General features: G+C 36.8%; 1 protein-coding gene across 9 annotated transcripts in view; it reads right to left on the bottom strand.

Annotated features, from left to right (window-relative positions):
* The window catches only part of SENP7 (SUMO specific peptidase 7), a 163,563-nt gene that overhangs the window by 70,815 nt on the left and 76,400 nt on the right, over positions 1-16,348 (bottom strand). For 5 of the 9 annotated variants that reach the window (XM_043893184.1, XM_043893185.1, XM_043893186.1 and 2 more), the window contains one exon: positions 7,744-7,938. The exons of the other annotated variants lie outside the window; for them this stretch is intronic. In XM_043893184.1, coding sequence (XP_043749119.1) covers positions 7,744-7,938 — 195 coding nt within the window. The remainder of the gene's footprint in view (positions 1-7,743; positions 7,939-16,348) is intronic. 9 annotated transcript variants of the gene reach the window in all.

Here is a 16,348-nt window from a genome sequence, read left to right on the forward strand (position 1 = left end):
AGATGAGCAACAAGGACCTTGTCTTTCAAATATTGGGAATCTGTATTCTGATCACTGATTGCTGTCTCTGATTATGGATAAGGAGACAGAGAGACGGGCAGCCTTTGCTGTAACAACCATTACCATGTTTCAACCGTCTCCCCGTTCAGCTAAAACGACATGCAGGAGATTAAAAGAGCTAGCACCTATTTCGTTCTCTTTCTTCCCTTCCTTTTTTCCTATTTCCTCCTTATGGGAAATAAATATTTAAGGACTAAGACATTAAAAAGTAATCACAGGTACAAGGAAATTTAGAAGGTCGCAAACATGACCATGGAAAGACACAGGCTCAGAAAAGACCTTTTATTTACATATTAGGCTGATACCTGGAATGGGGACTTATTGCAACAATTTTAAAAACTATGCAAACAAAGGAGAAAAACCCAGCAAATGCTGGGGAAGGAGGAGAACATGGTTTTCAAACATCACATCTTATAAGATCCAAATGTCAAGTTTTCAACAACAATAAAAAAATCACAAGACATTAAAAAAAAATCAGAAGACATTCAAAGAAACAGGAAAGAACGGCCAATTCAAAGGAAAAAAAAACTAATCAACAGAACCTGTCCCTGAAAAAAAAAAAGCAGATGGCAAATTCAATAAGCAAAGATATTAAAATGACTATCTTAAAGATCCTCAGGGACTTGTCTGGCAGTTCAACAGTTAAGACTTGAACTTCCAACGCAGGGAACGCAGGTTCAACCCTGGTCAGGGAACTAAGATTCCCACAGGCTGCACAGCGTGGTGAAAAAAGAAAGAAAGAGACAGACAGACAGACAGAAAATCTTTAACAAAATCAAGAAAATGATTTGTGACAAGATGAAAATATCAATAAAAGACAAACCAAAAGGAAATTCTGGAGATAAAAATGTACAATAACTGAAATGAAAATTTTATTAGAGAGATTCAAAAGCTGATTTGAGCAGGCAGAAGAAACAGTTAGTGAACCTGAAAATATGACCATAAAAAGGACCAAATCTGAGGAACAGAAAGAAGAGAAACTTAAGTAAACAGACCTAAGGGACCTATGGGACGCCGAGAAAGGGACTAATGTACACGTTGCTGGTGTCTCAGGGGAGAAGAGAGAGAAAAGGGCAAAGGTATTATTGAAATAAATAATCACCAAAGAAGTACAAATCTGATGAAAGACATGAATATAAATATCCAAAAAACCCAAGGAACTAAGTGTAAACTGAATGAGACCTGTATCAAGAAATGTTATAATTAAACTGTTCAAAGACAAAGGCAAAAAGAGAACTCTTTCTTGAAAGCACAAAGAAAAATGTGACTCATCACACACAAAACATCCTCAATAAGATTATGAGAAGATTTCTTATCAAAAACCACACTGGCCAAAAAACACTGAATTGGTAAATTCAAAGGAAAAAAAATCTGTCAACAAGGAATTCTATATCTGGCCATACTATCCTTCAAAACATGAGAACAAAATCAAGACATTCCAAGATAAACAAACCTACATAGCACATTAAAAAGCAGAGACATCACTTTGCTGACAAAGGTCCACACAGTCAAAGTTACGGTTTTTCCAACACTCGTGTACGGATGTGAGAGCTGGACCATAAAGAAGGCTGAGTGCCAAAGAATTGATGCTTTTGAACCGTAGTGCTGGTGAAGACTTGGAGAGTCCCTTGGACTGGAAGGAGATCAAATCAGTCAATCCTAAGGGAAATCAACCTCGAATACTCATTGGAAGGACTGAGGCTGAAGTTCCAATACTTTGGCCACCTGATACGAAGAGTCAACTCACTGGAAAAACACCCTAAGTGAGGAGAAAGGCTGAGGAAAGATGGAAAGGAAGCAGAAGAGGATGAGATGGTTAGACAGCATCACCTACTTAAGGGACATGAATTTGAACAAACTCCAGGAGATAGTGGAGGACACAGGGAAAATTCTCAATAAAATACCCCAAATGGCTCATACTGCTATATATCCTAACCACATGGTTTCTGGGATGCAAGGATGGTTCAACATACAAGAATCTGTCAATATAATAGCCTGGTATGCCCCAGTCAATGGGGTCACAAAGAGTTGGACATGACTTGGTGACTAAACAACAACAATAACAAAGGTAAACCACAGCTGAGGAAAATCATTACCACTATAAGTAAAACCACCCCTGTAAGAAAAACTGAAAATAACTGGTATAAACAAATCCATGGATAATTATAAAATCTACTATTACTGCAACTCTGGTTTGTAATATGCCTGTTTGTTTTAAGAAACTAACATATTCTTTAAATTGTTAGACTATGCTTTTGAACAAACAACACATGAAGATATAATTTTATGACATCAATGATTTAAAGTATGTGAGGACAGAGCTATAAAGGAGCACAGTTCTGAACGTTACTGAAATTAAGCTGGTATAAATTCAAACATGGTTCCTGGGATGCAAGGATGGTTCAACATATAAGAATCTATCAAAATAATTACACCACATTAAAAGAATAAAAGAGGAAAACCACATGGTCATGTCAATTAATACCGAAAAAGCACTTCACAAAATTCAGTACCCTTTCCTGATGACTAAAAAATAAAATTCAACAATCTAAGAATATAAATACCTACCTCATCTTGGCAAAAATCATATATGAAAAACACACAGTAAACATAAAATCAATGATGAATGTTGGACAGCTTTTTTCTAGAAAAAGGAATAAGACAAGGATGCCCACTTTCACCACTTCTAGTCAACACAGTACTAGAAGTTCTAGCCAGAGCAATTATACAAGAAAAATAAACATAAAAGCATTGAAACTGGAAAGAAATACTTTGTGTTTACAGATGATATGATCTTGCATGTAGGAAACTCTAAAGATTACACACATACACAAATACAAAAAATGGTTACAAGTTAATAAACAAAAGAAGAAATTAAGAAAGTAATTCTATTTACAATAGCTTCAAGAAGAGAAAAAAACTTAGCACTTAACCAAGGAGACAAAAGACTTGTAAAATGAAAATTATAAAACATGGCCAAAAGAAATTAAAGAAGATAATAAATGGAAACACAACCCATGTTCATGGATTAGAAGACTTAATATTGCTAAGATATCAATACTACCTAAAGCAATCTACAGATCCAATGCAATCTTATCAAAACCACAGTGACATTTCTTGCAGAAATACAAAAACTTACCCTAAATGTATATACAACAAGAGCCAAAACAAACTTCAACAAATTTGGAAGGATCAAACTCCCCGACTTCAAAACTCACCACAAAGCTATAATAATCAACACACAGGGTACTAGCATAAAGACAAACATGGAGACCAATGGAATAGAATAGCACCCAGAAATAAAGCCACGCATATACGGTCAAATGATTTTCAAATGGCTGCTAAGACCTTTCAATGGGGAAAGTGCAGCTTTTTCAACAAATGATACTGGAAAAACTGAATATCCACATGCAAAAGAATGAAGAAGGACCCTCACCTAATACTCTTACACAAAGGTTAACTTAAAATGGATTAAAGGCCTAAAAGCATAAACTGAAACTATAAAACTCTTAGCATAAGGGAAAATGTTCAGAACATTGGATATGGGAGTATTTTCTTGGATATGACATCAAATAGAAACATAGATAAACTGGACTTCATCAAAATTAAAACTTCTGGGGGCTTCCCTGATGGTCCAGTGGTTGAAACTCCATGGCTCCACTGCAGTGGGCATGAGCTCAATCCCTGGTCACGGAACTAAGACCATGCATGCCACATGGCATTACCAAACAAAAATTATTTTCAATTAAAAAAAACTAAAACTACTGTACATCAAATGGCAGTAACAATAGAGTAAAAAGGCAACTCACAAAGTGGGAGCTCTATCTGCAAATCATATTTTATGACAATATATATTAATATTCAGAATAGAGAGAACGTCTAAACTCACAAATAAAAAACAACCTGATTCATCAATGGGCAAAGGACTCGAATACACATTTCTCCAAAGAAGATACATGAATGGCCAATAAACACATGAGAAAGATGTTCAATAACACTAAAACCACGTCAAAACCACAATGAGATATTGGTTCACATCCACTGGGATGGCTATCATGTAAACACAGAAAATATCAAGTGTTACAAAGGATGTGAAAAAACCAGGACCCTTGTGCACTGCTGTGGCAATGTAAAATGATGTAGTTTTACATTTACAGAAAACAGTATGGTGGTTCTTCAAAAAAATTAATAATAGGATTATATGATCCAGAAATTCCACTTCCAGAAATACACCCAGAAGAACTGAAAGTATATAGAAACACAGATACATGTACACTGATGTTCATAACAGTGTTATTATTCACAATCACTAAAGGTGGAAGCAATGCAAGTACCCATAGACATTTGTAGAAGACTCCAGAAAGGCAAAAAGCAATCAACACTTCAATTAGAAAAGTTATCTCCAGCCAGTTGTTCTGGGTCTAATACCTCATTTTAAAAAATCATAAATTAAAACAGCAGCTGACTAACCTATTTTTATACTTCGGGATGAGGAGGTCTTCCCAAGAGCAAACCAAAACCAGGAGTCAAACACTGACAGATTTTACAAAATAAAACTTTTAAGTCTCAGTGCCACAGAAGTTACTATGAACAAAGTAAAATTACAAAAACAAACTCGAAAAAAATTTTTCCAACACATATAACAAAGAGATAATACCTTTCATAAGAGTTCTTACAAATTAGTAAGAAACAAATGAAACACCCCAATACACACAAGACTTAAGAAAAAACTCATGTAAGAAATACAAAATCCGAGGCTTCCCTGGTGGTTCAGAGGTAAAGCATCTGTCTGCAAAAGGAGACATAGGTTTGATCCCTGATCCAGGAGGATCCCACAGGCCGTGGACAACTGAGTCTGTGCACCACAACTATTGAGCAGGTGCTCCACAGCCCCTGAGCCACAACTACTTGGCCCACATGCTGCAACTACTAAAGCCTGTGCTCCACACGAGAAGCCATGTGCCGCGACCGGAGAGCAGCACCCACTTGCCACAACCAGAGAAAGCCTGCGTGCAGCAAGCAAGACCCAGAACAGCTAAAAATAAATACATAAATAACGTTTTAAAAAAGAAATACAAAATCCATCTTCACTAAAATGAGAAATGACTGAAATGAAAACAATTACATTTATTTCTGCCAACAAGTCATCAAAAAATTTCAATGATAAGACCTAATTCTGGTTAAAATACAGGAGAATGGCACTAAGGATTTACAAGAATAAATAGACAAAGACATATTAATATCATTCAGTTCAGTCACTCAATAGTATCCGACTATTTGCGACCCCATGGACTGCAGCACACCAGGCTTCCCTGTCCATCACCAACTCCCGGAGCTTGCTCAAACTCATGTCTATAGAGTTGGTGATGCCATCCAACCATCTCATCCTCTATCATCCTCTTCTCCTCCTGCCCTCAATCTTTCCCAGCGTCAGGGTCTTTTCCAATGAGTCAGCTCTTCGCATCAGGTGGCCAAAGTATTGGAGCTGCACCTTCTGCATCAGTCCTTCCAATGAACATTCAGGACTGAGAGAGAGTCAGGACTGACTGGTTTGATCTTGCAGTCCAAGGGACTCTCAAGAGTCTCCTCCAACACCACAGCTCAAAAGCATCAATTCTTCGTGCTCAGCTTTCTTTATGGTCCAACTCTCATATCCATATATGACTACTAGAAAAGCCATAGCTTTGACTAGACGAACTGTGTCAACAAAGCAATGTCTCTGCTTTTTACTATGATGTCTAGGTTGGTCATAACTTTTCTTCCAAGGAGTCTTTTCATTGCATAGCTGCAGTCACCATCTTCAGTGATTTTGGAGTCCAAGAAAATAAAGTCTAGTCTCTCAGTGTTTCCACTGTTTCACCATCTATTTGCCATGAAGTGATAGGACCGGATGCCATGATCTTAGTTTTCTGGATGCTGAGTTTTAAGTCAGCCTTTTCACTCTCCTCTTTCACTTCCATCAAGAGGCTCTTTAGTTCCTCTTCACTTTCTGCCATAAGGGTGGTGTCATTTGCATATCTGAGATTATTGATATTTCTCCTGGCAATCTTGATTCCAGCTTGTACTTCATCCAGCCTGGCATTTTGCATAATATACTCTGTATATAGGTTAAAAAAGCAGAGTGACAATATACAACCTTGACATACTCCTTTCCCAGTTTGGAACCAGTCCATTGTCCCATGTCCAGTCCTAACTGTCATTTCTTGACTTGCATACAGGTTTCTCAGGAGGCAGGTATGGTGGGCTGGTATTCCCATCTCTTTAAGAATTTTCCACTGTTGTGACCCACACAGTCAAAGGCTTTGGCATAGTCAATAAAGCAGAAGTAGATGTTTTTCTGGAACTCTCTTGCTTTTTTGATGATCCAATGGATGTTGTCAATTTAATCTCTGCTTCCTCTGCCTTTTCTAAATTCAGTTTGAACATCTCGAAATTCACGGTTCATGTATTGTTGAGGCCTGGCTTGGAGAATTTTGAGCATTTCTTTACTAAATGTGAGATGAGCGCAATTGTGTGGTAGTTTGAGCATTTTTGGCGTTGCCTTTCTTTGGGTTTGGAATGAAAACTGACCTTTTCCAGCCCTGTGGCCACTTCTGAGTTTTCCAAATTTGCTGGCATACTGAGCGCAGCACCTTCACAGCATCATCTTTCAGGATTTGAAACAGCTCAACTGGAATTCCATCACCTCCACTAGCTTCATTTGTAGTGATGCTTCCTAAGGCCCACTTGACTTCACACTCCAGGATGTCTGGTTCTAGGTGAGTGATCACACCATCGTGCTTATCTGGGTCTTTTAGATCTTTCTTTGTGTAGTTCTTCTGTGTATTCTTGCCACCTCTTCTTAATATTTTCTGCTTCTGCTAGGTCCCTACTAACTGTGTACTAACTGACTATGTACTAACTCTATGTAGTAACTGACATCCCCGAGCTTTTTAACCACAAATTTTTTTCTTATTTACAACCACCATATGAGCCTCTCCTAGTACTTTGCTACAAAGTCATTCAGTCATGTCCAACTCTTTGTAACCATATGGACTGTAGCCTACCAGGCTCCTCTGTCCATGCGATTCTGTAGGCAAGAACACTGGAGTGATTGCCATGCCCTCCTCCAAAGGGTCTTCCCCACCCAGGGACTGAACTGTTGTCTCAGGCATCTCCTGCACTGGCAGGTGGGTTTCCGTTTCTCCTACTGGTTCAGTTAAGCCATGTACCAACTCAGCGACCTCATATCATTGTTTTGGTCAGGAATGCATACAATTACTCATTCAGCAGATGTTTAGTGACTAGGCAGAGTTCTAGAATCTGAGCATAAAAACAACAAAAAAAGAAAAGAAGAAGGGATGGATGGATCGATGGAGAAACAGATGGGTAGACAGGACAAAGAAAGATGAGGAACAGACATATGTCAGGGGAATGAATTTCAATTAGAAAAGATGCAGTAGGTAACTAAATTTTCATTACAAATCTACATTCATTTTCCCAAAACACAAGTAGAGTGACCAGTACTTTCTGAAACTGACTCTTAACTATGGGCTGCTGGTTCCCATAGCGATTCCAGTCACCAGGGGAGAAAAGTTAACACTAGTTATTTAGCAGTAACACATTTGCCCCAGGGGAGAACAGAAGAAGGCTCACGAGAATAAGTGCACAGTTTATTTTGAGTAGAGTTGTCACTAAACATACCTTTCAGATAAAAAGAAGCTCTTGTGAGGATTTAGATTTTGACAAGATTCTAGGCTGCCGTCAGATGATGAAGGAAGCTGCTCTGATTGCAAGTTGTCTGTGTCACCCAAATTGGCCTCAGTTACAGATGAGGTCGTTATGTATTTTCTTCCTAACTTCGTTCCCAGGACATTCGTCAATATAACTCTGGGTATCCTGTCATATAAAATAACAAACACTGTACTATACTGAAATTGGCAGTAAAAAAAAAATTCTAGGAAGCTGAAGTTTCAAACATTTTCAACTTGGCATAAGTAAGCTATTAGAATTACACCATCCTGGAAATCAACCCATAAATACTCAAAATTTTGGACGAACACTTTTTTTTTTGTTTCTGGAAGTACTTACATCTTATAAACTGGCATAGATTGGCCTGCCACTATATGGCTTTAACTATACTAGTGGATGCTATTGGAACTGCTTAAAATTTTAGCCAATTTTTCTCAAAAAACAACAAAAAAAGGTTTTTTCCAGTAGTTATTAAAAATACAGAAACTACAAACCAATTAAAAAAAATCTTTTTCGCTTTCAATAGAAAGGGCCTTGGTAAATAATAACATATTCATAATTGGCAAATGAGAAATGCTAAATCCAACAAGAAAGACATTCAGACTGCATCTATAGTAATAACAGATTCCTTAAGAGAAACAGCACATATATTGATGGTAATAAATATGTTTTACATAATAGCACCAGTAAAAAGTGTCAACAAAATTAATGTTTAGAAAAGTAAAGCGTAATTTTTAAATTGGTGGGATTCATATAAAAACTAGTAATGCGGGGACTTCCCTGGTGGTTCAGTGGCTGGGACTCTGTGCTCCCAATGCAGGGGGCCCGGGTTCAGACCCTGGTCAGGGAACAAGATCCCATGTGCTGTAACTAAGACCTCATGCAGTCAAATAAATAAATAAATATATATTAAAATGAAGTGCTAAAAAATTAAAAAAAAAAAAAACTAGTAATGCAAGCCTGTTATCTTCTTAAACAGAAGAGGATGGCCTAACCTTCTCCTGGTTGCTGCTGCTGCTAAGTCACTTCAGTCGTGTCTGACTCTGTGCGACCCCATCCCTGGGATTCTCCAGGCAAGAACACTGGAGTGGGTTGCCACTTCCTTCTCCAATGCATAAAAGTGAAAAGTGAAAGTGAAGTCGCTCAGTCATGTCTGACTCTTCGCAACCCCATGGACTGCAGCCCACCAGGCTCCTCCGTCCATGGGATTTTCCAGGCAAGAGTACTGGAGTGGGGTGCCACTGCCTTCTCCGAACCTTCTCTTGGTTAGCAAGCTGTTATTATGAACAACTGATACTCTTTGCCACACTACAATGACGTCTTTAAGGCAAATATCTGACCCTGAACTGACAGGCCTAGACCAAATTATTGTGATTTTTAAAATCTGTGTTACCGTTTTCTTTAAGTTTTCCTATCTCCTGTTTATGAGATGTCCCCCCTGACTGTCACTTGTAGCACTTTACTGACATTTTGTGAGAAATAACAGATAACACCTAGAAAGGACCAAAGTACTTTTGTTTAAGTAAACAATGTGAGCTTCCCTGTACTGTGCTACATTTGCTATACTACTCAGAGGTACCCTTCAATGTTCAGTATAGAATAGAAGCACCATGTAGAATTTCAGCTCCTAGGAGAACTGTAAAATACTTCCGTTTCCTCTCTATTTTAAACATGAAGAACTCAAAGCTCATAAAAGTTAAATGGTTGCCCAAGTATAAGCAACTCTAGCTCCTAGGAGAACCTGGGCTTTTGGGTTTTTTAAATTTTATTCCATTACACTGCATTTTCAATACTAACTTGCCACAGCATCCAGACAACTTGAGTTTCTCTATAGATATTTTAGGAATCCTTAAATATATCTATTTCCAGCACAACTTCCACAAAAATGTACTTGATTAAGCAGTATATGATCTAAAACAAGGCTACGGTAAATACACCTCTCTGAACTCAAGAATTTGAGTGAAGGAAGAAAGGAAATAAACTAAGCCATTTAGTACAATCACGAATTGTGGAGAGTGAAGAACAAAGATATTTTTCTTTCTCCTCTCATGATTTAAGCCTCTAAGAATCCTATTTATTACTGTCTGCTTTGTATATTTGACGCCTGACAGAACCCTCCTTAAAATCCTGGATCTGAAGTAGGAATGAAGACAACAAAGGACCAGTAAGGAGTCTCAATATTTCTTCTGCCTGACCTCACATTAGGAATTGCTGTGAAATGAGTAAAGAAAACTCAACTGCAGTTCTCAATCTTTAAGGAGAATGTAGGAATATTAGAAGAGAGAATTTTATTCAAGTAAGAACTATTTTTCTTCAAATCAGTCAGTTCAGTCGCTCAGTCAAGTCCAACTCTTTCCGACCCCGTGGAATGCAGCACGCCAGGCTTCTCTGTCCATCACCAACTCCTGGAGCTTACTCAGACTCATGTCCATCAAGTCAGTGATGCCATCCAACCATCTCATTCTCTGTAGTCCCCTTAAATTTTACTTACTTTTAAGAGATGAGAGAATTTGATACACTAGTTGGTAGCTCATTTTAAGAATTGATGATATACTCTTCATGGTCCCCTATTATTAGTAGTTCATAACAAAATCATTCAAGAACTGTAGTATTTAAAATAAAATGTGGAGGACAGAAGAAGAAATACCAAAAATAAAACATCAGCTATAGTTCACTTGTTTAAATGCCTGACTATAGCATGTTTAAGTATGTTTTTAAATGTTGAGTCCCTAAAGAAAACTCCAATTAGGAGAGAAAAAGTCCATAGAAGCGTAGTTCTCTACAAAGTACTGAAGAGAATAATCAGCAAAAATAAGCAAACAAAAAAAATTTACAAATATCAGCAAGGAAAAGAATAATTATAAAGATTAGAATTCTCTTTTGAATACGAATGATCATTCTATTCCATTATGGTTTGTTTTGCTGCTAGATTGTTGAAGAAAGAAAAAGCAGAGCTATGAAAAAGGAACCTTAGAGGGTAAATGAGAATTTTTAAGCTAAACAAATAGTTTAAGTCTTTCTTAGAAGACAAAAATTTGAAAATTCCCCCAAAACCCACTTGAAGAGATTATACACAAAACTACAACAGAACCCAAGCTCTAAAGGACAAAAACCCTAAAGGGCCTCTGAAGCTACCGAAAGGCTCAAGGAGCTAACTCAGTATGTCTACCATGGCAAACCTTTCAATTAGAAAGCATTCTACTACTGTGAACAAATGCCACAAGAGAAAAATTAACAATAAGAATATTTAAAGGTTAATGAATTCAATATCATATAAAATATGTAATAAAGCCCAATTCCTACTTTACTTGTGAAAAAAATTAAAGGTCAGAAGTATGAAAAGCAGTATGGGCAGAGAGTTAGTTAAGAGCAAGGACTTTGGAGTCAAACACAGGGTAAAGTGTTTCAACTTCAACTAGTAATTATATAACCTTAGGTCGGGTACTTACCATAATTTATGCCTCTTATCACTGATCTCCTCATCTCTAAGATGTGGAGAATGGTAATATCTACCTTAAAAATGATTAAAATTAAATTAAATACAAGATGTAAAGCAATTAGCACAAGTTCTGGCACATAGTCAATATATAATAAATGGAAGCTCACTTTAATCTTCCTACTATTGAAATCTTCCCCAAACTTATAGATTATCTTTTCAATTAGCAGTTAATTGTCATAATTTATCAGGCTTTGCTCTGCAATCTTAATGAAAACATCTTAGAAAAGCATATAATTAAATAGTTAGCAATACCTATAGTACTCCTAGCTCTTCGTAACACACACCATAGCCCAAATATCTTTCTTTAATTATTTACAACTTAATGTAATTTGGGTACCTTGAAGAAACAGAGTTTTGTGTGACAACCTTACAGAATACAAATCTATAAAGTGATAACTAAGTTCATAATATCTAGACAGCCTTTTGATATACAATTTATAAATTAGCAATACCATGGAAATTCTAGGGCTAGCCAGCAGTACAAAAGATTCTGAATGTTAACAAGAAATATATAAAAGTGTATACTTCATCTCTTATACTATCTCAACATAGCAGGAAGGACTGAAAGTTGCCATTTGACACAGTCCATTCAATTTTTTTCCCAAGTACACAAACAGTATCAGTAAGTAAAACAGATTTAATTTTACTTACTAATATTATAAAAGTTTTAAGTAACTCAGTTGTGTCCAACTCTTTGTAACCCCATGGACAGTAGCCTGCCAGGCTCCTCAGTCCATGGAATTCTCCAGGCAAGAATACTGGAGTGGGTGGTCATTCCCTTCTCCAGGGGATTGACCCAACCCAGGGATAGAACTTAGGTCTCCTACACTGCAGGCAGATTCTTTACCGTCTGAGCCACCAGGAAAGCCTTAATATTATGTTGAAAGCACATTTCAAAACATAATATGCTAAACCAAAGAAGAACCAAATTTTGTAACACGGTGAAATGAAGCAGAAAGTATACTGGCCTGAGAAATAATATCATTTATTGAATGTGTCTCTATACACATTCTGGTCCTTAATTGTTTCAATTACAAATTATAAGTTCCACCCCACAGATAAGTAGCAAGGTAAATATAAGACTGAAATAAAAAAATGGGAGAAAACTTTGAAAATCTGATAGGAGCTATTAAGATATCCTTGATGTTAAGAGCAAATTTTTAAAGAAATGAACCCTTGTTGACAGATAACATAATTGCATCTGTCATTAAAGCTATAAATAAGTAAAAAAATAACAATACTAATTTAGTTTTTATTTTGCTGCAATTTAGATGGATGTTTTGCTAAAATTGTGCTGTGGCATTTTAATAGGGTTTCTATAAATCTATTCTTATCCCAGACAGTATCATTCAAAATATTACTTTCTAAATTAGTTTAAGCTACATAAATTTTTTTTTAATTTTTCAATTACCTTCTTAAAATAATACACAAATTTTCTAAATTTACCCTTTTCTTTTACTAAGCAATATTTTAAGTGAATAAAGTATCACTCAACTAAACCATTGCTGGCTTAAATAAGTCTTAAGGTTACAGGAATACCAGGGTGTCCAAAAAGTCATACCATCACAATATCTGGAATATGTAATTTTTTAAAACTCCAAACATATATAAACTTAAGAAAAACACAGATAAATATAATTACACCATTTAGGGAAATCCCAAGAACCAGGAGTTAACTTTTTTTAACAGAATATTGTACACTGTCTCAGTATTTCTCTAATAATCTCTGGTGTTAATCAATGAAGACAAGATAAAGACGGTTTACCTTCTCAAAAGTTTTGCACGTATCTCCCACTAGGTTCTTTCTTGCCTACTGACCAAGGCTTATAAATATCTGGAAATATTCTCCCAGGAAAACAGATATGAGCCACATACAGAGATAAAACCTAAACTAAAATATGGTTTATTTATTTTAAAAGAAATGTGTGTATCCCACATACTGCTAGCTTGACATTTCTAAAACTCTTGACTCTTTTCTTCATTATTTAACAAGATTGATTGGGATCACGTATTTTCTGTTTTTCTTCTCAACTTTATCCAGAAGTTAAAAGGCTAAACTGTCTTCATTAAAGAGCAACATACTTATATCACTACCTTTAGATCCCAGAACGCACTTTTCTGTACACCAGAAACTATTACAACATTGTAAATGAACTATACACCAATATAAAATTTTAAAATTACTTAAAAATAAGTAGACAAAACTTAAAAAAAAAAAAAAAAGAAGCCATTGCTGGGAATGAATAAGTAATTTTTGTTTACTCGGTAGTTAAATTTTAAGTTAAAATTAAGAACCAAACATAAGTTTTTCTTCCTTTCATCTTTCTGAAATAATGACATCTTAGCCAAGTAAAATGAAAATAAGACAAATAGTATCACGTCAAAGTTAAGCAAAGACTGAAGAAAGTCTAAGTCTCCTATTCCAGATAGCAAGTTCCACACAGAAAACATCTATCCACACCTATACCCTGAACAGCTCTCCAATTTTCTTATTTGAAGCTTATAATCTCTCTTTTCCTGTCTGAGACCAAAATTACAGAGCAGATAATTGGTCTGGATGGAGGAAAAGACATTTCAATCAGAGATCAGCGGAGAGGGTCGCCTCGAGAGACTGTTTCTGAGGTGGGGGCCGGACGGTGTGGGGAGCGAAGGCGGGGGCAGGAATGTCAAGGGAGAGGTACTGGGGAGTCCCGGGCGCTGAGTCTGAGGGGCAAGCTGTGGGATCTTCCTTCCTATCCCTGAAGGGGAGTGGGGCGGCCAGGGGCTGAACTGGGGGAGGGGGACTTGGCGGGAAGCTCATTTAGGGGAAGGACTGGACTCAGGGCTGGAATCTGAGAGGAATCGGGAGAGCCCAGCGTGGAGCTCACAATCGGTTACAGGTCACTGAGAGAGAATGGGGGAAATTAGGGTGGGGTGAGAAGGAGGGGACTTAAAAAAAAAAAAAGAAAAAAAGAAAAAAAAGACATTTCAATCAAAGAGACTGAAAATATAACTCTGCCAAGTAATCTCAGCAAATGTTTATTGAGAATTCAGTATGTGCCCAGTACTGTGCAAGGAAAAAATAATAAACTGTAGTCTCTGCCCTTATGAAGCTTATAGTAAGGGAGGCAGAGAAATCACATTAAGTGTAATGGGTGCTATGATATGGAATAGGCAGCTTCCCCAGATAAAGAAAGGGATCAAATGCAGATGTGGCAGCTGGAATCAAAGAAGGCTTCCCAAGAAGATGGAAATGAGTTCAGTGTTAAAGACCAATATCAGTCAATAAAGGGGAAAAGGAAATTTTTCCCAAGATAAGAGAACCAAAAGCATGAGCTCTCAGGTATAAAACAACATCACACATTCAGGGAGCTGCCAGCAGCCCCCGAGTCTAAAGCACAGTGCTGAACGTGGAAGAGTAGACAGACACAAACCTAGAGACAATCAAGGTCCAATCATTATGGACGTTGCAATGCCAAGGTAAAGAGTTTGAACTTTATCCTAAAGAATATCTGGAGTCACAGAAAGATGTTAAATAGTAGAGTGACACATAACATCTTCATACTTCAGCAACAATATGGTGAAATAACCAAGAAGAAAAAAAAGACTGCACAGGAAGACCAATAAAATTACGATCAGAGTAATAAAGGCACAAAGTTATCAGGGTTTGAACTGAGGCAGTGGTGATAAAGAGGAAGGAAAGATCATTTGAAGACAGATTTAGGAGGTAAAAATAACTAGACTTGATAAAAGATTAGATACAAAGGGTAAGGAAAAAACAGGAGCCAGGACAATTTCTAAGTTCTAATGAGAAGAATTAAGTGTAAAAAGGAGTCATATATTCAGACAGGGAGGAGATACAGAAAAAGGAACAAGTCTGAAAACAAAGATGATTCACTCACTTTGAAACAAGCTAAACCTAGGACACCTGCAGCTGAGGGCTAGGTCTGGACTAACTGGTAGTTCATCTGAGTAAGGGAACAGAAACAGACACATAGAGTAAAAAACAAATTAGAACCTTATCGGGACTCTATTTCACATTATATTCAAGTTTCCCGAACACATAATCTAGCTGCTAACAATTTCTGGTGAGAAAAACTATTCTGGGGGATGAAACATTACACTGTTCTAATCATACTGTTCTAATTCAAAAAGGTCAGACACGGGATGAGGGGATGGATGTCATCTGGAGGAGAGCTAGAGCTTCTTCTCAAAAGAACCAAAGGGATTGGAAGGGCCATCCCTTTAACTAGCCCCCTTTATTCAGGTCTAGCAGCACAGTAAGTGAATAGCTCACCTGTACGAAAGAGGAAAAATGCTGGACTTCAGAACAATGAGAGTAAATTGCTTCTTCATAAATTACTAAAGCTAAGTGTCTAAGATTTTGGGTGCTTTAGAAAGTTTAATTTACATCAGGTATGATATAGTATGGGAATTCTTGTTACATAGCTTATCATGTTTTTGCATTTTTTAAAAGAAGTATCCTTTAAAAAAAAAAAAAGTACAGCACAATACTATGTTCAAATGTTTTGACAGAGTTCTACTTTAATTTTTAAAATAATTGTACTGAAAGTCACCAAGTTTCCGCTGGATCTTGGCTTAAAGCACTTATCAATTGTTATCCAAGGACTTCCCTGGTGGTCCAGTGGCCAAGACTGCACTCACAGTGCAAGAGGCCTGATTCAATTCTTGATCAGGGAGCTAGAGCCCACATGCCACAACTAAGACCCAGCACAGCCAAATAAATGAATAAAAAATAAATATTAAAAATATTGCTAAAAAATTGCCATTAAGGTTATAGACCAAATAATCAAAGCACCATCTAGCTAATGACAGGCTCTTCTAATTGAAACTAAATACTTCCCCTAAAAAAATAATTCATTTAAGGGTTAAAACTGTAAATGGAAATACATTAAAAACATTATGTTATAGGTCACAAATTCCCAGAGCTAATTTCTAATTTTTAGTCCCAAACTTCACATACAATTTTTTTAAAAAATATGGAACAAAACGGGTCTTGTTAGCTTTCAAAATTAAACTGCATATTTATTATTAAAAATCTGGGAGTAATATTTCAAA

Source organism: Cervus elaphus, chromosome 31, assembly GCF_910594005.1.
Source record: "Cervus elaphus chromosome 31, mCerEla1.1, whole genome shotgun sequence".
NCBI classification, from domain to species: Eukaryota; Metazoa; Chordata; class Mammalia; order Artiodactyla; family Cervidae; genus Cervus; species Cervus elaphus.